The sequence below is a fragment of the Fulmarus glacialis genome, unplaced genomic scaffold (assembly GCF_000690835.1).
Source record: "Fulmarus glacialis isolate BGI_N327 unplaced genomic scaffold, ASM69083v1 scaffold6683, whole genome shotgun sequence".
Taxonomy (NCBI): domain Eukaryota; kingdom Metazoa; phylum Chordata; class Aves; order Procellariiformes; family Procellariidae; genus Fulmarus; species Fulmarus glacialis.
In genome coordinates, this window is record NW_009204779.1 from 11450 (window position 1) to 35270 (window position 23821).

Sequence of the window (23821 nt, forward strand, 5' to 3'; positions counted from 1 at the left end):
AATACAATTAAAAAATATTAAATAAGTTCCAAGTACTCTCATTTTTGCAAGGTCCAAGTTAACTTCCTTAATAATTACTTTTTAATACTTAAAACCCCCTGAAAGTCAGATTTTATTGTAGATCCAACATCTTTTTCAACATACTATTCTGAATAATTTAATGTCAAATCTGAGAAATGACAGGACAAAACTCCATTGCATAATACATTTGTACTTAGTGCTTTGTTTTGATTTGTTTTTCTTCTGTAACTTTAAAATGTTTTGATCCTGTTTTATTGGAAAGAAAATAAACTGAAAGTGAGGCTTCAACCCAAACAGTTTTTCACAGGGGTAGGTATAAACTCTGGAAAATAAAATGCAGGCTAAAAATGTTCAGGGATTATTAAACGTAATGGAAAGAAAGCACCTATCACTTAACTGAATTTTCGCTGCTAAAGCAGTTTTATGTTTGCTATTCACAGGTACTAACATTTATGATAGTAACCTTTATAAAGCCAATTTAATTATCTTTATCTTATTACAAATAATAAATTTAGTTGTCCTACAATGAAAATCAATTGTCAACATAAGCTATGGTTAACATCTAATAAAACAGCCCTCTGTAAATCCGTGATTAATAAGATTGGCTTCTGTATTAACTAACAGACATCATAAAATTTCCTTCCTTGCATTAATCTGTATATTCAAGGTTCATCCTGCTGGACTGAGTTTCCTAAAATAAACTGTTAGAGTGAATGAGCAAAATTTTGGCGTCTATCATTATTATGTTATAACCATTTGAATATATATGTATAGCTGAATGGTTTTGAAATTAATGTCGTATTTTAATTAAGTCATAGAAAACAGTGGCTATAACAAATGATAAGTGATTCACTACTTTGCTTCCTTTAGCTTCTGAACATAATGATAATGCTGCTAATGTTTTGGCTCGAGCATTAGGGGAAGCTAATTGAAATGTGAAAAAACAATTTCCCGAAACAGTCTTTACATATGACAGGGGTTACTTAAGCTCTTCTGTGTCAAAAAAAAAAAAAAAAAAATTGGAATTTACTCCCTCAGAAACATGTTTACAAATTTCTAATTCCAAAGTGGGAGTAGTGGTGCTCAGACTCAGCATGAAGTTATGTTCTGGAAGCCAGGGGATATCTGTGCCATCCTTTGGAGGTTTAAAAGGTTCCTCTTCCTGTGATACACACTACGCCTGAGGACACTGGCATGATACAGTGGCCACAACAATCAGTGCTAGCTTCAACACTGGACATTGGGTCTAGTCTTTTAACAGCAGAACAATAACTTCATACCTATCCTGAAAGATGCCAAAGTCATTTCGCAAAGTAGGGGAAGTAGGTATGCCTGAAGCACCCATGAAAGAACATACAGAATTAGGGATGAAAACAACTTCAAGGCTTGCCTAGACAAACCCTTCTAAATGCCATGAAATCTTTTGGCCATAGAGACCAAACAGGGCCCTAGATTTTTTTGGTTTTTTAAGCATCATGTACTTTGGAAAATGGAGAATCTGATCCTTCACCTTATTAATTTAGTATAAATCAAGTGACTGTAGCAGAATTAGCCCCATGTAAGACTGGACTTGTGCAGTAGGGAGATAGGTCCTCTGAGAAGCCGCATTCATTATTATTACTCGAATGGCTGGGGAGAAGTATCTTACCATGTATTTAATCTGTTTTGTTTAATATTTGTCATAAATGCTAAAAGAGCATATTTTACTTCCTGCTAATTGTTATTTTTCACTTTGCAAAACTTCTGTGCTAATTAGACAAAAAAAGAGATATTTTTTAAAAATTAACTTCTGCTTATGAAAACACAATTCCTTATAACATGAAAAAAATCTTCACATAGTAGCTTTAATGCTCTGGACATTGTCAGAATAAAATTATAGTCAAAACTATATATATGTTATCAACAACTGTAGATGATTACATCTGGAAAGATCTGAAAAAAATTAATGTACTTTTATGTCATATTTCTGTTTATTTCATTCTTACATTTCAGTCATTTTTAATAAAGAAAATGCACTAGTCAAGATCAGAGTTTAAGTTACTGTGCCTCATTCTTTGAATTACAATGCTTAGGTTATGAACAGACCAAGAGTCACAAAAGCATTTCAAGTATAACTAAGGAAGTCAAGGGAACATTTATATAGATTTAATATTTTGGAGAAAAAGGAAACAACCCAGTTAATCTCCATTATTTTACAAAATCTAACTTTGTGCCACCTGAAAACTGACAGTCTTCTCATAAAGTTTTAGAAATCTAGAACAATTTTCAGACCTCATATAAAAATGGCAGCTTGTTTCTAACTTCTTCCCTGACGAGAGACTGCTGGACCAAGCATTTGCTCCTTTTTATCTGTCTGAAGAGCACTTGTGTAGCTATGATGTGCCCTCCTTTCGGTAGCTAGACCCTTTACTAGGGAACCAAAGATAATTTTAGAAGTGTTCTGAACATAGGGATTTAAACATTCACTTCGCTTCAGAAGTGTTCATACTTCTAACATTTTCAAGATTGAGCATAGCAATGCTGCTGTGGATTGAGTTTGCGTTCAACCTACAAGAACGGCCTACTTTACTAGGTGGTCTACATCTCACCTATAATACTATGTCACATAAAGACTACTAATGCAAAGCCTAGCATGATTTATTGTTACTTAACTTTATAAAGTAACTGCGTGGGTGGGCGTGCAGTTTATAGAGCATTGCCTTCTACCATAAAAAGTAGTTTTTAACAGGGAAAGAAAAAAATAGTAGTCAAATGGTTGTAAACACTTGTTTAAAAAGCATATATTTACCAACTATACATTTTAAAATTTATTTCTTTTTTCCTGTCTTTAATGCTCTGGAACATTAGAACTCTTTTCCCTTCAATCTCTTTTTGATGGAAAAGGAATGTTAAACTGTAGTTTTATTTTTCCAGTTCCTTCTAGCTTTATTTTTTCTTTTATCACCCTAAAGAGTTACAGGCTTCCTCTTGTTTTTTCTACTGATTTAAAAGATGATTGCAATGGTGACTGACACCTAACAGAAAAAAGAAAGGCAGACTATGCACCTACTTCTCACTCCTCTCTAGCCCCACAATTGCTTCTGGTACCCAAAATAAAACCTGCCATCAATAGCAGCCAGTCAGCTTAGTCTTTCTTCAAACAAACATTGCATCCCCCAACAACTCTGATGCAACAAATGCCATAGCTCCCCCATTTCCAAGAGGAAGCAGGAAGTTTCCTTTCCTCCATTTCCTCCTAACTGCTCATTTTTCACTTGAAAAGCAAGCTGGTGGTTCTGATTGTCTGTGCTTCCCATGGCCCTCTTATCGCTCTCTCTGCATTCCCACTTTACATGCATTTAAACTCCTATTTTTCCTCATTTCATTTCCCCACGCTGCATTCATCCTACCTGGGTTTTTCATTAAATCAAGAGCTGTCCCACTTGGCCGCTAATCCAGAATCTCAAACAACTCATCAGATTAATTCGAACACGGCCATATACTATAGCCCCAGTCACCACAACTCTCCCTCATGCTGAACTGGACTAATTCAGTCAGGGTATGACCTTGCTATTTATTCTGTGGAAATGGCTTCCTAACTCTTCTTATAAAGGATGCCTTGTGACAAGACAAATTCAAACCACCATGTGAGCTAGCCTGGACCATGCCATTTCTTCCCTCTGCGTTAGACCTGCAAATCCAGTGACTACATACAAAACAACTCTTGCTTTATTTTTCTTACCCTACTTTTCACCTTCTGTCATACCTTGTACAATATACCAAAACAAATAGGCATTGCTTTCTACTTTGGGCAATGCCCATGTGGTGGGGAACCCAGAGAGCAGGTCAGGACAAGAATTTAGTTACTGAGAGTGTCTTATCGGCCCTGCAGCAAACCTCAAGACATAGGTTGGATCATCTTTTCTCTCAAATGCAGCTCTTCATAAAACAACCCCTCGCCCAAGTTTGAATATAGAATTATCCTCCTGGAAGCATAAATTCGATATTAGTTTTTGAAACCTGTTCTTTTAACAGACGCTTGACAAAAAGCTTGGCAAAATGCTTATTTCTAACTCCTGGTTAGTGGCCAGTACTTGAGCTTCGGACTAACGCTTTAGTGTTAGAGCCATCTAGTGGGAGAAGAGACACGGACAGAGAAGACGAGACAGGTTCTGCATCCAGATTTTTCATCCTATTCAGCTTTCTGTTGTGACCTTCGGACACCAGGGGCAACAAAACAATGATCTGCCACACCAGTATTGCAAACAAAAGAGAACATGACTCAGAGGGGTACTTTAGAAAGAGAGCATGCAAGCAGTCCATAAAATTCATACAGCTGTTAAGGCTCCCAGTTACCAGGAAAGCAGCCTGTGCCTGTGCCAGGGGAAACCAAATAGCTGTGGTAGAGGAGACATTTTCAAAGACGATAAAGCCAAGAAGCACAAATTCTGGCATGATTTTATGGACGCCCCCCTCAGGTACTGGCTGTTCCAGTTTGTTGTTCATACTGATCCTGTGAACTCCATAGGGAAAATGAAGTCGTAGGGTGGAAGGCTTGCACAAGCCTCTCACATTTGGCTTAGGCCATTCTAATATACAGTTGTGGGATCAGCTCTTCTGGTTGAATTTTAGTTAGTAAGTGATTTTTTGGACAGTCTTGGAAGATAATGCTAAAATCTAGTCAGTGTTAACAGACATGTGGTGCAAGAAAATGGATCCTAGGCCCTGGAGAGTTCTTATGTCCATTAAGTTTCTGGTGCCAAAATTTGACAATACACCAAACACTCTCTGAAAGAGACAGTCCTGCAGCTTCCAGTGTTTCAAGTCCCTTACAACAATAGAAAGATTTGGTATATAAGCTAGGTACCCAAGATATCATAACATCCCCCTAAAAAAAAATTTTAAATCCATATTTGTGTGTCTTATTCATTTGAAAGGGAATTAATGTTTTCCCTCCTCCTATCAGGCTGTTAAGAAAAAGCAACTAGCTTTGCCCACAGAGGCAAAAGAGAAAGGATAAATAAGAGGTAAAATAGGTGTTTCGGACAAACACAACTGATTAGTGGTCTATCTCATGCTAGAGAGTTCAGAGAATCAGTTCAAGGGCATACTTCAAATTATGTCTTTCTGCCTCTATGAGCAGGACTGCAGTATGCTGTCTGAATGGTGTCCAAAGTATATCTAGTTGGCATACTTGCCCAAAGACAAATAGACATATGGACCACCCCTATGAAGAAAGATCAAGTTAAGCCTGCAAGCTGGATATAGAAAAAAGAATAATGTCTTAAATTATGTTTTGACAACTAGCTAAGAATAGTGCTTCAATGTAAATCAAGGCTGCCTTCTAGTGCCTTTCCCCACTCCCATCATAATCCTATTCATCTACTTTTTTAGCATATCATAGGTTGAAGTTTTCTTCGAATTCTCAGGTAAGCAGCATGAAAAGAGCAGCTGTTCAAATGCTACTGTCAATTACTGGAAATTCACTGTTATTATACAACATAGGAGCTGCATTTGTAACCAAGTTTGCATGTTTTAATGTTAAGTATCTACATCTTAAAAGAAATGCTGCCAGTTTACAATACATAAGCTGTGGTTGACAACATCATATCCAAGCTAACACATCACAGCTACAGGTTAAGGAAGATAAGAACAGTGGGGTTCAAAACAAATGAAAACAAAACCAAAGAAACCCCAAAACCCAGCAGTGAGACTAGCTTTCATATACTGAAGAGGCACTGAAATAAAGCTGTTGTCTGTTATGAAACAAGGGAGGGAACCATCCTTTTCTGACACCACAAGACTTGTGACATACCTGCTAATGTTGTAGTTAAATTAAACCTGCTAATATAAAAGTCACGTAAGCTTGTTTTACTGAGGGAGGTGCTTATACATTTGTTTTCCATGTATCAATGATTTATTTGAAGTATCCCAGTCAAAAGACAGCTATCTACTTCGTAGAAACAGGAATCAGACTAAAAAGTAGGTACAAAACCAGAACAGTTATTTACAATTAATTAAAAAATATAATGGTAGCTGGTAATGCCGACAAAGCATTTTTCCACATCCCTTTCTGCTCTGTTTTAAATCTGCTGAGAAACAGAAAAGGATCTCTTACCTGACAACATAAAAGTCTATTTAACATACAGCACCATAATCTGCAGGGTTTGTTGTTTTTTGGGGTTTTTTTTTGTTTGGTTTTTTTTTTTTTTTTTTTTTTTTTTAAGTCTGTTAATACTTCGCAAGCTACAGCATATAAAAATGGGACAAAGGCAGGACATCTGGCAGGCCAATCTTTTGATCCAACTTTGCATCAATATATCACTATATACAGAGACCGAGAATAACGAAAGAAAGTTATGGCTCAGTAGACAATTAGATGCAAGTATTTCAAAACCGGGATCTGCAGTGGATCTATCTTAGTTCAGTGATCTTAGAGGCTTAGATTTGGGAAGAAACTGTTCCGTCATATCCTCTATTTTGTTCTTCTCCACTGTAGCTGCAGATTTGTTCTCTTTATCCTTTTTGTGACTCCTTTTGTGCTGGGATTTAAAGAAAATGCCCAATAAGTTATCCATGTTAAGAGAATACAAAGAAATTAAAGACTACTTGCTCATGTACAATGCAGTATATAGTGTTCTGAGAAAAAAAAATTGGTAGAACTCCTGAAAAAGGTTCCTAATATTGCATTTACTAAAAGAGATTTATTGTAGACATCTAGAAGTTCAGCAGCTACTTTTAAGGGATCCAGGACAAGTAAATACAAACACACACACTCCCCCCACAAGCCAAACCCAAGCCTAATATACCAGTGGTTTAACTGATATATTGGTAGAGCAAGAGGGTCAAAAGGAAGGAAGTAAGTAAAAAAATCAGTGAAGAATCAAGAATGTTAATATTTCTGTCTGGTCTCTAAGAAAGTACTGCACATTTAATTTCAGCTTTTCCATTAAAACATGTGTTAATGTCTAGTAAATTATGACAATTTTTTTCATTTGCTGAGTTTTCTACTGTCCCTCCAGCTTGTCAGAAATTCGCATTATTTTATCTGCTGTTAACTGTTGTGAGAATCTGCTGTTATTTTAGCTCAAGTTTAACAAAGCATATTCTACGGGATTTGAAGAAGTTGTGAGACTACACTAAACGATAGTAGATGACTTCAGACTACAGCACTATTACGGAACGATAATTTTTCTTCACTCTTAAATACACAGCTGTTTGGAGTATCTGTGGAAGTTACCTGGAAAAAGGGAATGCCACCATTTGCATGGCAGCATATGTTTGTATCCACTAAGGATTTGTCACTAGAAAGGCTTTCACTGGATTCTTGCAACTCTTCTTCCTCTTCCAACAGGTCCTAAAACAGAAGTTTTCAGAAAACTGTATTTAACATCTGAATTAGGTAAATATACTAAGCATGATCAGACCTATAAAAGACATGGCACTTCCATTTTTGAAAAACAGAAACGAAGGTCCCTAAATTATTAATGTCTTCTCTTATTTTTCAAGATACTGTTTTTGTCAAAAAGCTCAGCATGTGACTCCAAGTACCCTGTAAAACACAAAGGCTGCAACAGCTCTGGGGTTCTAGTCAACTCTCCACAATGGCATGAAAAAAACTCCTAAAGATGTGAAAACTCATTGAAGAGCCTCATTTGCCATTCATACACATACCTGATCTGCATTATCCTCCACCTCCTTTGTCACACTGTTTAGCATAGCATCAAGCTTTGGTTGCTTTTGCCGTAATTGCTCCAGTAGAAGTTCCCGGGGTTCTGTTCTCACAAGTGTAACTGGATAGAGGTAGTCTCTTCTCTGAGGAGTTGTCCCTTTAATGAAGATTGTGCACTAATGAAAGGCACTATTAAATACTTTCAGCAATTGCTTTAATTACAGATCCATAATTTTACATTAACTCAATACAGAAACCATGCTTTGTTCCATCATCATTCTTTGCATGCACCTTAAAAAAAGGTGTAAGACTGCTAGTTATCTTATGGCCCCATTAACCTTCACTTATGAATTCTGCAACTCAAATTGCTTTCTGTAAGACCATTCTGTCCCCGACCTACTTTAAATACCTGTTGGAATATCCACTTTAAGATCCTCTTGCAGGAAACCATTAACCTGAGTCAGTCCATGCTGTGCTTCCTCATTAAGTGCCAGCTTCTGTTCCAGAAGCATCTCCTGATCAATCTTTATCTGATCAAGAAGGACATTTAGTATCTTCTCCTCAGCAGCCTTTTGTCTACCAATATGGTCAGCAATTTCAGCTATTGCTTTATCACAGTTTTCTTCATTTTTCTGAAAACAAAACAAAAAAAACCCCGACCAAAAACACCAAGTTAACAGGAAAGTTAAGGTTATGGCCTCTTTTCTAAGATGTGGTGCATGATTAGTGACATGACCTGAAACGAAACAACTAAGACACCTCAAAATGCGAAGTTTCAGTGCCAGTTTTACACTCTCATTTTGAGAGCTATCTTTGGAAGAGAGTCAGTTTCTTAGAAAGTATGATCATTTTAGAAAGCTACTCATAAGAATAAATATGATGCCATCTGGTTCAGATCAGACCACTCGTGCTTCTGTGCACAAGCCTGCACAGAATTAGGATATTCAAGTGAAAGTGAAATCCTACAAGCACTAGAAGCTTTATGCATTTGTAGGAGAAAAGAAGGAAAACATGTATTTTCAGCCATTCCCATTGGAATGAAACTTCTGAACTGTTCAGTAGGTATAACAGATATAGAGTGTCTTGAGACTGCAAATGCTTTTAACATCTATGTTTTTCTTTCTGAAAGTTAGCAAAATGTTCGATTTGCCTATTTCATTACCTATTAGAACAATAAAACAAGAAGGGTGGGAAGTGAAGTTTGTGATGGAAATAAAAAATTAGAGAAAGAAATTCTCAGGTAAGAGGCCAGAACTAGTAGATACCTAAAAGGAATGCTTTCTCCCATAATGTTAATCCATCTGACCAATAAAGTAATTTGCATCCTCCAGAATATAGTCTGTATTTGATCATTGTGCAGATCTCGCAGGGACATTACTGGTAGATAAAGCTTTAGAATTAGAGATTTATACTACCAAAAAGATGTAAAAAGCCCAAATTACAAATGGAAGTTAGCTGCATGGGATTAATAAGACACCATTTTTTGAGGTTATTTGCACTTTAAGTCCAAAATCTTGCTCTTAAATTAAGCTTTTGATTTCCTCTAATTGCATCTATTTAAGCTGAGTATCACAAGTCTGCTGTGATCAAAAAACCACAAATTTGTTCTGACTATAAGTGAGAACTTTTTTCCCCTACAAATTCTACTGTAAAAGTTTGTCTCAGAATGTTGTATTAGACTACAAACGACTATAGGTACCTTTCGTAAACACTGAAGTTGCTGTTTCTCACCACTGAAGGACAATAACTGCTGATTGGTCAAGTCAACTATCTGAGCAGTTGTAAATTCACCCCATTTATCGGTATCCTGAGCCACATTTTTGAGGTTGCTGAGAAATTGTTGACAGTGGGCAGTGGATTCTTCCAGCATCACCTTGTTTTCAGCATTTATAATCCTGAGTTCTTGAGAGAAATTATCCAGGGATGCAATAAATTTGCTGTGATTGGAAGTTGTACTGCTGACTAGGTCTGTAGTTTTCCTGCAACATATTTGTAACAGTTCAGAGATTTTGAAAGGTGGATTTTAACAGATTCTACATTTAGAAATATTGAAGACCAGAACTAGTGAAGTAGTGCAGTTCTGTCAAACCAGTTAATTACAATGTGGTTGCTCTATTTAGTAAATGTACAAGTTGCAGCACTCTGAGCAGTAGGTTTGTTCAATCTGCTAAGAAAAAAAAACAACCCACAAACTAAAACCCAACAAACTTTGTCAAGACCTTAGTTATTCAGTCTGCAACTGAATGAAGCATGCTGCAATAGATACACTATTATACTTCAAGCTAAGCCTTTATGGTATGAAGTTCTAAAGTCCAGCCATACTGAGGGCTGTCCATCAGCATATTGCTCCCAAAACCATGGTCTCTTATCTGCAGTATGCTCAAGAGACAAGTTTGAGGAAAAGCCTTGTAGAGCTACCTTTTACTCTGGGGAAAGGTGAACTATGATCTACATTCTGTGGCAGAACTCAGCTCTAAAACACAGGTCTTGTCCAGAAGACTTTATAAGCATATAAATATGAAGAGCATCTAATTTTGCAGTCCTCTTCATACAAAGTTTTATCTTGCATCAGTATACACCAAAAGAAATCTGCTCCTTACAGGTGAACATTTTCTTGCACAGCAGTGATGGTGGTCTTCAAGCTTCCATTTTTTGTGAGTACATTAGCTAAGTTCTTCTGAGTCTCCTGAGCAAACAGGTCAAGCTGGCTTTGCAGTGAGGACATTAATTCAGCTGTGGTCTATTAAGAAAAATGTCATACATTTCACTGTTATTCTGCACTTTTTAACATTCTTAAAGGGTACTTGAATGCCTTTATTAAAAATACAGAGAATAAGAGAGCTTTGTCATTCTAAAGCTGAAAGTACAATTTTTGTGTAGAGAAGATATAGACACTTTGCTTTTGGAGATATATGTAAAGGCATATATACTGGACACACTCAGAGCAAAGGTAGATTTTGTTACCTTCCTACATAAGCTTCTTAAAGCAGCCCAACAAAGGCTGAAAAGAATTAGGATCATCAAGTCCTAACATTTCTTCTGAAGCAAGTACAGCGGTTTACTGCTACAAAGAACTTAAATCAAAGCAAGCAATCACACTTGGTGCTAGGGTTTCTTCTTACTCTAAGGATACCTTTGTATGTGCCAACCTCGTCATTTCCACTTCTTCTTTTAAATTCTCACAATCATTCTGAAGCTGAGCAAAAACACTGGCTGTTTCTTCCCGTAATTTTTTCAGAGTGAGAGAAAGATCTCCAAAGAAGGTATCCATTTCCTTTTTATGACCCTCCATCTTTGAAAAAAGTTTTATTTAAAGTTAGTGTTTGTCTTTAGGTAAGAACCGGATACTTTTCGCTAGCATAATTTATATAGAAACAAACTCTATCCGAAGGAAATTGTCAAAGGCACTAATAAAGTAATGTGCATAAAAGGTGGAAAATAACACTTAGAGCAATCTGAAGTTACACACTGGAACTTGGTGTGGGCTTTTCCAAACACAAAATCTGGCATGTGAGGTAGACAAAATAGGAAGACACAGACAAGGTACTTGGTTAAGACAAGAGCAAGAAGCAAGAGCTGGTAAGCCACGGACTATTTGCTGTCTAAGTCTGAAAACCAATAAAAAGCCTCTAGACAAGAGGAGTTGATTTCACATGAGTTGTAATTGACTGAAGGGGGAAATTTTTCAGTCAGAGCAACAGGTCACCAGGAACAAAGATTTGTTTTTGACAAAATGGAAAAAAGGAATGAAAGAGTGAGGCTGCAGTTCTACATAAACATTATGAGATAGGCTAGAACTAAAAATTGAAGCAAAGAACTTTTTTAGAAGTGCAGTGTTGCTGCACTTATGGTTATTGTTAACAAGATACAGCATCACATTCCCCAGGAATCAAAGTGACGACAGAAGAAGTTTGGTATGAGAGCAAGAGAAATTGGAAGTGATAAGACTTGTCTAAGTTGGTTACTTTAGATTTCTAAAATACAGGAGACTGTATTAAAGATATTATCAAACATTTGTTACATATAGCTTTAAGCATCCACGTTTTATCATTCTTCTGTGGCATTTAGGTGAGCAGCTGCGCCAATACAGGGAACAAGCAAATACACCACACTCAGAAGTGGAAAAGAAGTCTGAAAGGAAGAGCTAAAAGGTAGAACTCATGGGACAGAATAAAGGAGAAAAGGCCAGACCAGAAGTGGAAACACTCTGACACACTGCAGAAAAACCACCAAAGGGTTATCTGTAAATTAAGTAAAACAGAAGATCACAAGGTAAGAGACAAATTATGTGCATTACCTTGTCAGCCACAGCAGAATATTTCTTCATGTTACTCTGAAACTGACAGTTTAGCCCCAAGACAAATTCTACCATTGGTGTCAAGCTATTTAATGCTCTTCCTAATCCAGATGTATGTTCCTCCTAGGAACAGCAGTAAAAAAGAAAAAGCAAAAATAAAACAGGATATGACTGTTCCTTCATCTACATTTGTAAAAAGTTATCCATATACACATTCATGTACTCTGCTATTATAGTATTTGCTATATAGTACATTACAGCTTGTGGTGGTGACATGGGAGGGGAAGCAGGGAGGGGCATAATCATGGCCAAGTGCCGAAGCAGAGACAGGTAGAGAGCACCAGAAAAAAAACCTATACAATATTTACAGAACCCCTTTTGATCGAGAACAGTTTCATATATTTAAGTAACAGAAGAGTATGTAAATTTACTAACAATTAATCTCAGCAGCTCAGCTTTACAATCAAGTGACAGATTCTCATGTTGTGTTATTTTTTCAGACGTGTGAGAAACTTCAGTAGACACCAATTCTTTAACAGAGGCAAAAGATGTTGATACAACTGATGCAAGAATATTAGCTGCTGAAGAACTGGTAGACAGGAGGTCACCTACGGAAGAAATCAAGAAGTATTACAAATCTTTTTTTTTTTTTTTAAAGTTCCTGTAAGACAGGAACTCTTTTTATTGCTTATCACCTTATTGCCTCTTACAGCACAGGAAGGCTGTTGATCATCCCAAATACATTATTATTGGTGCAACTGTAATAACTACATTGCTTAAAATAAAGCCTCTTCCACTTACTAAAACAGATCCGTTTTAGGAAACGGTCTTTGATACTACCGTTGCAAAAATTCAGGATGACATACTGATACAGGTATTACACTTACCTATAAAATTTGTGTAAGATGTCAACATTTGTTGCTGCTTCAAACTGTTTTCACTAACTGAATCTTGTATTTTGTTGAACAAAACATTCATTTGTCCTGCAAATGTATGTTGGACGATAGCATTGTGTTGATCAACAGCCTTCTTACGGTCCAGTTTCGCATGGAGACCAGATACATCTTTTGTAGTTTCTTCAACTGTACTAAGTAACTACAATTTTTTAAAGTTATTTTAGTCAGTCTTTAAAGAAGAAGTCAAGCATATATTATATAAGGAAAAGCAAATGTAGTTCTGAGTTAAAAGAGAAGTTATCTCCCTAGAAAGACAGGTATTTCCCTCTACATCATCAAATTACAACTTTCTTAATCCTGGTGTTGTCATTTATAGTCTCAGAACACAGGAAAAAGTTACTACTAGAGACCATTTGTTCTGACTTTGAAATTAAAGCATTAATAAAGGACATCCTCAGTATTTAAGGAATTAAGATATAATTTATCACAGAACAGTAAGCAAAAAAATTCCTGACCACTTCAACTTTTTCTGAAAGATTTGACAGTAAATATATTCTTTAATAGTACTCAAGGAAGAGGTTTCCAGTACTAGTTCTGTGATAAATAATTTAGCATTTGAATGTATAGTGGATTCTTGGTTATGTAGTCAGCATAAATAACTTCTGTACCCATTTCTCTCACACAAACATTCTACAACCACATGCAAAAAACTAAGCATCCCCTCCCAACCTTACAGTAATCTGAGTAGAAAGAAATTTTCGTGTTGACTAAAGATACAAGTTTCATCACTTTGCAGTTTAAATAGCAGGACACTCTCTCTCCCCACATAAAGTCTGTTTTGAACCAATCTACAAACACATCAAAACCATACCCTAAAATATAGAGGTGACAGGACAACAGTTTCCATTATTCACTCAGTGAGTGAAAATTACTGCACACATCTCTGCAAAGCTTTTTGCTATTTTTCTACCCGTTATATAACTTACTCTTTTGTAGGGCCAGCCATAAGTTTCTAGTAATGAAAACTACTTATTCTGCAAAACAACTCATGACAATAGATACTGCAAAGCACTGAAACTCTCATGGCAAACTGGCCTGAAGGAAAGGTAGCTCCAGACCAACCAGCATGTTTAGCAGTCAACTGTCAATACTACCACAGAGAAATTCCTGCAATCTTAAGTAGCTTTTCATCATAATATAATTTGATGAAAGAGCTAATCCTAGTTTTCCATCTTAAATTCAGGTTTTGTCACACTCGCATCATGCTTTTATCAACAACAATTTCCTTGAACAGCCCATGAAACTCCTAAACATGGGAAGCTACTGTTACAGTAAGGTGAAAGAACTGTGACAACCTTGCTAGCTGTGCCATGAAGTTTTTGTTCAGTGTTTTCCAAGACTGAAACCACATATTCTTCTTCAGCCAGATGAACCTTGGTTTCTTGCAGATCTTTTTGTGTTTCTTCCAGTTCTTTCTCCTTGATTTGCAGATCTGTTTTACACTGTTCAAGTTCATTTTTACTAACTGTGAATAGTTCAGTGATCTGAAGTGGAAGACAAACATCAATAGGGTAACACTGCTTTTTATAAGTTCGACAGTCCCACTTCACATCTCTCAAATTATGTAAGTTGTCATCTACCAATGTAGTTTCAGCTGTAAGGCTCAGAGGTCTTAAACCTAGACTATAGATTTCTATAGTTTCTGTATTCACTGAAAATATCACAAACCAACACCATTTTCACTGTAATAATCCCTTGCTTCCCCACTCAAACCACAAGACCAAACAACTGTTACAGCACAAGGAAAAAAAAAACATCCCACTAAACAAACCTAAGCAGATAGAATGAAAAGAGTCAGTAAAGCTGATTACACAGAGTAACTACATATCCCAGCAAATTAATATCTGCATTTCTTTTAAAGAGGAAGCTCCCATTTTCTGTGTAATTTGTTAATGGGAGCTCATCACCTTCTCCTCTCTCCCCTCATTCTTTGCTCCTAAGCAGACATCTGTCAACTGAGATCATACCATTTTACAAGCAGATTTTTGCTGAAAACCCAGCAAAGCAAATTAAAGGTAAAGTGGTAGATATTAAAACAGCTTTAAAAAATAGATATTGCATCCTGCAGCTTCACATATGATATTTCAACTTCCTAACTTCAAGGATTAGGAGGCTTCCACTCTTGACTAACTAGGGAACTTGAAGAACAAGTTCTTCAGACTGTTCTTTGCTCAAACTTTTTTCCTCCTTCCCTAAAGATTTCTTTCATTTTTTGGCAGATTTAAGCCATAGTTGAGAAGTGTCACTTACTCTTTTCACTTCTTCCTCCATGACACTGATTTTGTCAATATACTCTGCAATTTGCTCTTCCTGAACCGTCAGCTTTCCATTAAGGGCTCTCAAGCGAGGATTAAAACAAACAAATAAATAAATTAGTCAAGTAAGAGATGATTTCAAGATTATCTACTGTTTTTTATAATACATATTTAGTAATTTCGAAAAATAAGTATTGCTAACTTCTGTATGAAAGGCAGGTAATTTTCACTTAATGCAGAAAGGATTTAAGACAATTTTTCATTTTAAACTTTCTGTGTAAACTAGCCCTCTTACAAAGTGAAGTAAACTATATCAAGTTTGCTCTCCTATATGAGCTTCCACTGAAAGAAAGGCTGCATGGTGTAAATCTGCATCCTGGCTATGCTTATGGTAAGTTCCACATATAAATAAAGTCCTCAGTGCAAACCTACTCTTTAGGCTTCTATTTGCGTAACAATTAATTTCTAAAAAACAAGTTGACCAGTCAGTTAAATTCTCCTGACTATCTTCAGTTTTCTGGTGTGAAAATAGATCTCAAAGCATTTCTGTATAAGGATGGGTACCGGTATCTGGGATTTGTTGTTAGTGATTTTATAGAAATTTTGAAGACATACTCATAATTTTCAAGGGAAAGATAGACTCCATTTTTTTCTCGTGCAGCAGCAAGGTCTCGCTTCAGACGCTCAATCTCTTCAGTATATTCCTGCATAAAGAAACAATCACATGTAAACCTGAAAATTTCTACTTTGCTTTCAAGATTAGCTTAACAGATATTTCACAGAGGTAGTGCTCTATGGAAGTTTTGCATAAGCACAGGAGCAAAGCACTTCATTTCTGTTCCAAATAAGTTCAGTATAACACCATTTAAGTTCATACCATTGGATATATATAGAACATTGCAACCTCCTATTTGAATCATACTTGGTTGCATACAACAGCTTACAATGGGAATCGCAGCTTCTTTAGTAGCAGTCAGCTACTTTATATTGGCTTTTCATTCATACTTACCGACAAATTCACTTTAATACAGGCACTTTCTAGGGAATGAAGCTGCTAATACAGCAAGTCCCGAAAAAAATATCCAGTGACATTTAGTGGTTCTCCACTAACTTGTAAACATGTAATCCATACACAGAGTCATAGCTAGTCGCAATAGGCCTCTCTATCCGGCTTTAGTCTTAGCAACAGTTTCAATATCTGCAAAGTGACTAATGCTGTATCAGTAGAGCAGCTTAGTTTGAAAGCATCAGTTCATTGATTAAAATCACCTCAGAAAAGCACTACTGCTGGTTACAGCTTCTCCACAACATTGTAATTCCTGCAGAGCAAAAACTATGTTAACAGAATCAAACCTAACTTGTAACTTAATTTGTGAAGATTATGTCTAGCTTACCTTAATAAGAGCTTTTTTTGTTAGCTTCTGATTAACTTCAGGCTTGTTCATTATGTTCTTTGCTCTGTGGGCATATTCCAGTGTACTCAATGTTTCCTGTGATAAATGGATGTAACAAGGTCAAGCTGAGGAGTTAACTCATATTTTTGTACCATTAGCAAAATATAATATCTATTTTAGGAATAGATTTTTAGACTTAAAATTACCTCAAGATTTATAGATGCAGGAGAAACTGTGGCAATTATTGATGTTTTTGTTCGTCCTCCAAGAGAGTCTTGAAGGATTCTTGTGAGTTTAGATTCCCTGTATGGAATATGTGGGGCTCTTTCTACTAGAGCAGTGATAACTCTTCCTAGTGTCAGGAGAGACTGGTTGATATTTCCAGCTTCACGAGCTCTTTTGTCAACTGCCCCAGATCGACCAATGTTTTCACTTCCTGCAAGATCAACCTGAAAGACAAGAGGAAGGACATGCTTCTGTCTCAAATCACCCTGAAAAATGCTTGTCCCATAGTGTTGCAGAACGCAACACACATGAACTAGCTTATGAGTTGTTCCGGAGACATTGGGGTGACAAATGGGACAGATGTTTCTCAGAGTGACAAATATAGTTCATATCACTTTATGAAAGACAATGTTTTTTTCCCCTTATTGGAAAAAAACCCATCTTAGATTCTCAAGAGAATGAGGTCAGATTATTCTAGTTCAATTACTTTAAGAATGTCATCAATGAAATTTAATTCGAATACTTACCAAGTTTAGCTTCCCAATTTTGACAAGTTCTTCTCCATCTACTGTCGTTTCTTTCATATGGATGGTAATCGAAAATACAGAGTGGGAACGGCTATAAAAGAATTCAGTTTCAGACAGACATCCCATCAAAGCCAAATGATCTGCTTGCCACATGACACTGCTACAAGTTAGGTATCCATGCTCTTTTTAGAGAATACATTTGGCCAATTAATTGATACTTACACATTTTCAATCCACAAAGTTATTCTACCAAGCATATTTTTGTGTGTATTCATATGAATGCAGTACTTAAAACTAGTGATGAAGCAACTAGATAATGTTTGCATCATTCAATCCTGGTAAATTTTATCTTATTATTTCAAGCAAAACCAAGAAAAACACTTTGTTTCCATTTGTGTGTTGTTGACTCACATACATGTCAGGAAAACTGGCTTGTAGATTTTTTAGTCAATACACTAAGAACAGTTTTACAGAATGTGAGATTAAGAAATTTAGTTTTCTTTATTCAGGCTAAGAAAATCAGAATGTAGCTCAATCCAATACTAAAAATTTAGAAGTTCAATTCAGTTTTCATTCAAAACAGTAGTACAGTTTAAGATGATTTTAACTTGAGCTTATTCCTTTAATAAGTTTTTACAATAGGAAGCTGACATATATAGAAAACCATAGACATCAAATTACACCAGTTTGACCATACATAAAACAACAGTTCAGGCAGAATCAATTCACTAAATTCCCTGTAATTTTAGATTAAATTAGTTCTGTGTTCTAACCTGTGGTAGCCAAATACCCATTCCTTTGCACCTAGACAGATGTATGTCCGCACCTAGACAGCTCAGTATATCTTTAATTTAAAATATGACATGGGCAGGGTGCTCCTTGCTTATTGCAACACTGGATCACTACTTGTTCACAGTGACATAGATATCACATCTGCAGTTCAAGAATGAGAAGTCAGTAATAAACAATGATATTTTTGACCAAGGTGTCTGTACTAGATTCTGACTATGAGCGGCAATCAGATGAAGTAGCCTGCATTGCCATACAAAAAAACCCCCTCAGAGCCTATCCCCTTATCCCCAACTTCCACAATCCAGTTTGCAAGTTTTCAGAAGCTGGGGTTTGAAAAGAGGGTCTTGTGTTGACCTGTAAAAAAAGATCTTAACAGTATTTTGAAATTCCAACCTCAGTAACAAATCCTAATATACCATTTTCTCTGGTGAGGAGAGGAAAGGATACTTGAGACTCTTACACCAAGTTTTTTTTTTTTAGTAAACAGGATTGGCAAAAAAACCCCAACCATCCATAACAGATAGAACGAAGATAACCCACCTCTCTAATACAGGTATATCAACTAAACTAAATATCTTCCAGATTTGAAAGGACTACAGGCTTCTTTTTGAAGATGTACAATATCTATTGCAGAGAATATTTATCTCATGCTAGTACATACAATGTATGTCAGTTACCTACCTGGCAGACTTCTGCCTTTTTTTTCCATAGGCATAGAAAGCTTTGAAAAAGTTAATTTCTTAAATTTGAATTATAATTAAATGTCAATATTCTAGATGCCAGATTAAGAACATTCTGCTAATTATATCTCAGCTAGCGTTAGGTGGAACGCCAGGGCTACTGTTCCAACTAGACACTGCATATTAACGAGGGATATATTCATAACAAAGCATGCAAACTCTAAACAAGAGAGGAAGCTTATGTAAAAAATCACGCAGACAGAAACAGCTTGTCCATTTTTAAGATGAGAAGCATTCAGATTTTATAATGCCCCTTCATACACCTACTAGAATCACCCCACAGGATGTGATAAGGAAGAAGTTCTAACTATGGCTTTCTAACCCACATCTGGCAATCTGAACTGCGATACAAAATCTCAAGATCATGCCAGGTTTGCAGTAGCTTCAACATCTTTTACTTCTTCGGTAAGAGCCTGTTTAACAAAACAAGAACAAAACAAAGTTTCTTAAATGGGGAAGATTTGTACCTGGAATATGCATTCATGTAAGTAGCTGCAGTTGTTCTTTTTGCTGCACCCCTTTCCAGGATTTGGTAGACTTCATTTTTGTTGTGTACAGTTATTTCTTCCAAGCCTTTAATAATTACACCCCTCTGTCAGAAAATAATGCATGCTTATTATAAATCTCTCAACACTCTTGAAAACCTTAAGATAACAAATTTCGGAAGACAGCACTGACCTTGTTTCGAGGGTCATCGAACATCTGCAGTCTTTCTCCAACATCAGGAGTAGGATTCAGAAGATCAAAAAGTTCCTCATTATAGATTTCCAAAAGAGAGACTTTCACTGAAAATTCGGTACCATTCTCTGTGAGTTTTTCAAATATTTGATGCAATGTACGGGGTATTATACCTGCTAGTGGATCCTATAAATTAAAGTGAAGTATTTAATACATAAATGTACTGAAAGAGATTTGGGGGTGGGAGGTGGAATTTCAGCTAAATAGTCTGATTTGATATAAGCAAGAATACCTTGGACAAAGATCATCTTCCACATAAAGATCGCCAAGACTTGTATGCATGCATTAAAAATGTAAAGTTTTGATTTTCATATAACTGAATGAGATCATTTGTTGATTTACAAACATTTAAGGAGAGTTAGCTTCAGGATTTGAAAGGCATCAACTTTAAGTTTTCTTTAGCCTTCTGCAATTTCTGACTTTGAACTATAGTACAGTCAAGAGAAATCTCAGGAGTGAAAAGATACCTCTTCCCAAGTATATTCCTCATTGGGCGACCGCTCCCCTTCCATTGTGAAGGTCTTACCAGTACCAGTTTGGCCATAACTGTGAGAATAAAAAAATCAAAATGTAAACAAGAAATTAAAATTAAAATAAAATTCCCTAATAATAATTATTGGCTTACTTACGCAAACACTGTACAGTTGTAGCCCATAATAACCTCATCCAAAATGGGACACACAACACTCCGGTATACATCAATCTGCTTTGCCTGAGCTCCAAAAACCTGTTGAGGTAAAGACAACACATCTCATTTATCCGTACAGTAATGTACAGTATCACACAGTACAGTAATCAGACCATATTAGAGAAATGCACTAGCTTGTTTCTAGAAGTCCCCAACTTGACAAGCAGTTACCATATCAAATGTGTAAGTCTTTCTTGATGTCTTATCTGTCACTCCTCCAGTGCGCACACTAACTTCCTTTCTTGCTTGATCACAGTCTACAACAGCATAGGAGCTTGCTTTACGTTCCGAGGCATTAAAAGGCCTAAAAAGACAGGAGTTAAGAATATCAGATTGATATCATTGCTAACAAGAACATAAACTGACAAAGCAGTAATATCACTCAGTTTAAGGATCCAGAATAGTATAATTGGGTAAAAGGAACATAAAGCTTTTAACTTAATTTGTTTAATAATTCTTTAAGGAAAAACTGCCACAATTTGGCAGTTTCCAGACCTTGTTCCTCCTTCCACCCCCTGTGAGACAACTCAAGTATCTATAGCTTTTAGTTTGTTTACATATGCATTTTTTAACAAGTCCATAAACACTTTTAAGATTATTTAGATGCGCACGCAGCTAACTTGCTTTAGAAAATGTTGTTCAGTTGCAGGGGGGTGGAAGATTAAAGATAGAAAATAGTTGTATAAATAAGAATCTTCAAAAAAGGAAAAACTTATACAATGAAGCCTACATCTCACACTGATGACACAACACTCTAAAGCACCAGAAATACTAATAGACCCTACTAATAGCAGAACAGTAGACAGCAATACCAGAACCTTTATAATGCTGATGTGTTTGAATAGAATTTGTGAATTGTGAATAGAATTTAATAAGACAAACAAAACGTCAGATTTTTGGGGGAAAAAAGTCCACATACCTTTTTATTCTGATTGAGTTTTAAGTAAAGCTTAATAGAGGTGTAATAAAAGTTTAGAAACTTGATGGTGAGCATTTTGTTTCAGCATTAAGTTAATTTAAACCTGGTGCACAGAATTTCCCTTGAAGGGGCTTTTGCAACAATTTCTCCCAAAAAGCATGGAAATAACCATGGGCTGAAAACTAAAAGCACGAAATGCTATTTTATTACTCATTTAGTAGTGCTACTGCATGTCTATGCTACCTGTATAGTTGACCTGAATGATCAACTTGAAAATAGAACTTCTACAACCTTGGTAGTCTTTAAAATATTTTGACAGTAGAGCCACTTCAGATGCTGTCTCTTTAAATTACAATGTTTTAAAAAAAGAACAAAAAAAACCAAAAAAACCCACAAGCACATGGCATCTCAAGTTTCCTGACTCTTGTGGCTAACATTTCTTCCTCAACATAGCACTGAGGCTGAAGTGTTAGATTCTAAACAGACCACTAGACACTTTGGTGCAAGACTGACCGGTGACAACAGATGATCACTAAAATCTTGTTCACAGGTACAAGTTACAGCTTTGGTTTTGTGACTTTTAAAATAGTAGGAGGCTGAACAATGAATATATTCTGCTCTGTAATGAGTAACAATGAACCAGCCAAACACAGGAGCCTTATGGTATGATAGCCCACAACTGTGACACTAGAGGAACAGTTCACCTAGGCTGGAGCATACATGCAGATCATCACCATGCACCACTAGACATGCAGCAAGCTGGTACGCCATGGTGACATTTGATCACAGGTTCATCCCCTTAGGCATGAAGCATATTAACATGCATATTAACAATGCTAATGCATGCATTTTGAGTTTCCAAATTCATGTTTTACCAAAGCATAGTGAATGTGTTGCTTGAAAAGGTTTTTGATAAGCTCAGACACACCAGGTTTTAAAAGCAAATTAATACAATTGCATCTATCTACCTCTCTGTAAGATAAGTAGAACCTGACTGATGCAGAAGAAAAAGGAAGGTGGAAGGAACATTTACTAGCTCAAACACACTGGAGCTCTATTAAAAAAGAAAAGCAAGCTGTACAAGAGGCAAGAGCAAGGGTGAGCTAGAAAGATTTTAGGGGTTAGAGACTAAATCTTGACATAGGACCTAGTCCTTAGCTGCAACAAAAGCAAAACACTACATTATGGACAATCCTGATGCTACTGTCATATTGAGCATTATATTTAACTAAAATATACACAGATACTTAGTGAGGCTATTCAAGAACAATTGAGACTAATCTAAAACGAAAATGGTAGCTCTTGTTTCAAACTCATTGCTTCAATAAAGTTATTCTTCTTTTGCAATAGCCCTGATTTTCTTCTTGATTTTTCTTCTTCACTATGAGGGTGGTGAGGCACAGGAACTTTTTAGCAGGGCCTATTGCGACAGGACGAGGGGGAATGGTTTTAAACTACAAGAGGGTACATTCAGAGTAGATGTAAGTAAGAAATTTTTTACAATGAGGGTGGTGAGACACTGGAACAAGTTGCCCAGAGAGGTGGTAGATGCCCCATCCCTGGCAATATTCAAGGTCAGGCTGGACCGGGCTCTGAGCAACCTGATCTAGTTGAAGATGTCCCTGCTCATTGTAGGGGGTTTGGACTAGATGACCTTTAAAGGTCCCTTCCAACCCAAGCTATTCTATGACTCTAGGATTTACATCAACGCTTTCACCAATCCCATAACATTTATTTCAGCAGCTTTTTAGTTGTGTTGCAAAAATAAGAGAAAATCTCTTAATTTCTATTTTCATTGTGCATCTGTAAAAGTAGAACTTCCAAATGTGAGGATATAATGATTGCAAAAGGCATTAATAACAATAATATGTAAGCTAACATATGCAGTTCTGGCTCAAAAAAAAGAAAAAGACTTCCAAAGGTATTTTGAACACTATTCTTAACCCATTAGCAGTATTAGAGTTTTAACATGCAACACTCTAACATTTAAGACCCAGTATCAGCGAGCAAGTCTTTAAAGTCACCTCAAAATTACAAAGAGAACCTAATTTTATGGTACATTCAATTTGTCGTATCATACCAAAAACAAATTAATCTCATCAGCCAAGGTAGTCGGTCATTATTACTTAAGAAGTTGACCCCCATAGCTTTTCGTCTGAATTCGGAGAGTCTGCGTCACTGAAGTTATACCAAAGATATATGGGGGTGTAGCAAAACTTTCATTAGCTGTTAAATCGTAGCGGCTTCCCACAGAAGCTCATAGAAGACAAAAATTCAGTTTGGTTTTTTCGTGTCTTGAGTATCAGTTATACTACCTCTCATCTAGCTCTTCTTAACCTTCCTACATAGCTTCGTACTGGGTGTGCACTGAATCAAGTTAGGAAATGGCAACTTTTTGCCTTTTTAAGCTGCTATTCGCAGCAGCGTTACTTTTGCGGAAGTGCCGGTTATCTCTGCTGGCTGCAGGGCTCCGCCGCACAGCGCACACCATTCATGCCTCGGACGGGCATTTTAAAGCACAGTAACGAGCGCCGTTTGGATGTAACGGCGGGCTCTTTAATAACGACGTACTCGGAGAGACATCACGCAGTTCCCTTTCCCCGGAGCCGCTGAGCAGC

The 23821-nt window shown here is 36.6% G+C and overlaps 1 protein-coding gene across 1 annotated transcript; it reads right to left on the minus strand.

Annotated features, from left to right (window-relative positions):
- Positions 1–6419: 6419 nt before the first annotated feature.
- Positions 6420–23694, minus strand: KIF11 (kinesin family member 11). The gene is made up of 23 exons (XM_009575106.1): positions 23634–23694; positions 23330–23459; positions 20456–20588; positions 20226–20323; positions 20064–20142; positions 19537–19722; positions 19326–19450; positions 17327–17417; positions 16781–17023; positions 16575–16670; positions 15796–15884; positions 15176–15263; positions 14221–14409; positions 12857–13064; positions 12405–12577; positions 11970–12092; positions 10806–10964; positions 10273–10412; positions 9372–9651; positions 8082–8304; positions 7675–7829; positions 7241–7357; positions 6420–6542 (listed from the first exon to the last, which is right to left on the minus strand). Exons 1-23 carry the CDS (start codon positions 23692–23694, stop codon positions 6420–6422), a joined length of 3309 nt encoding a protein of 1102 aa, XP_009573401.1.
- Positions 23695–23821: the final 127 nt, after the last annotated feature.

What these genes read in the sequence shown, in the direction of transcription:
- KIF11 (XM_009575106.1), bottom strand. Translation starts at nt 23,694, where the DNA reads ATGGTGTGCGCTGTGCGGCGGAGCCCTGCAGCCAGCAGAGATAACCGG. An exon ending in CTGAGCTGCTGAGATTAATT is followed by an intron (nt 12,093 to 12,404) that starts GTTAGTAAATTT and finishes TGCTGTTCCTAG; the next exon opens with GAGGAACATACATCTGGATT. An exon ending in AACTTCAGTGTTTACGAAAG is followed by an intron (nt 8,305 to 9,371) that starts GTACCTATAGTC and finishes TTTTGTTTTCAG; the next exon opens with AAAAATGAAGAAAACTGTGA.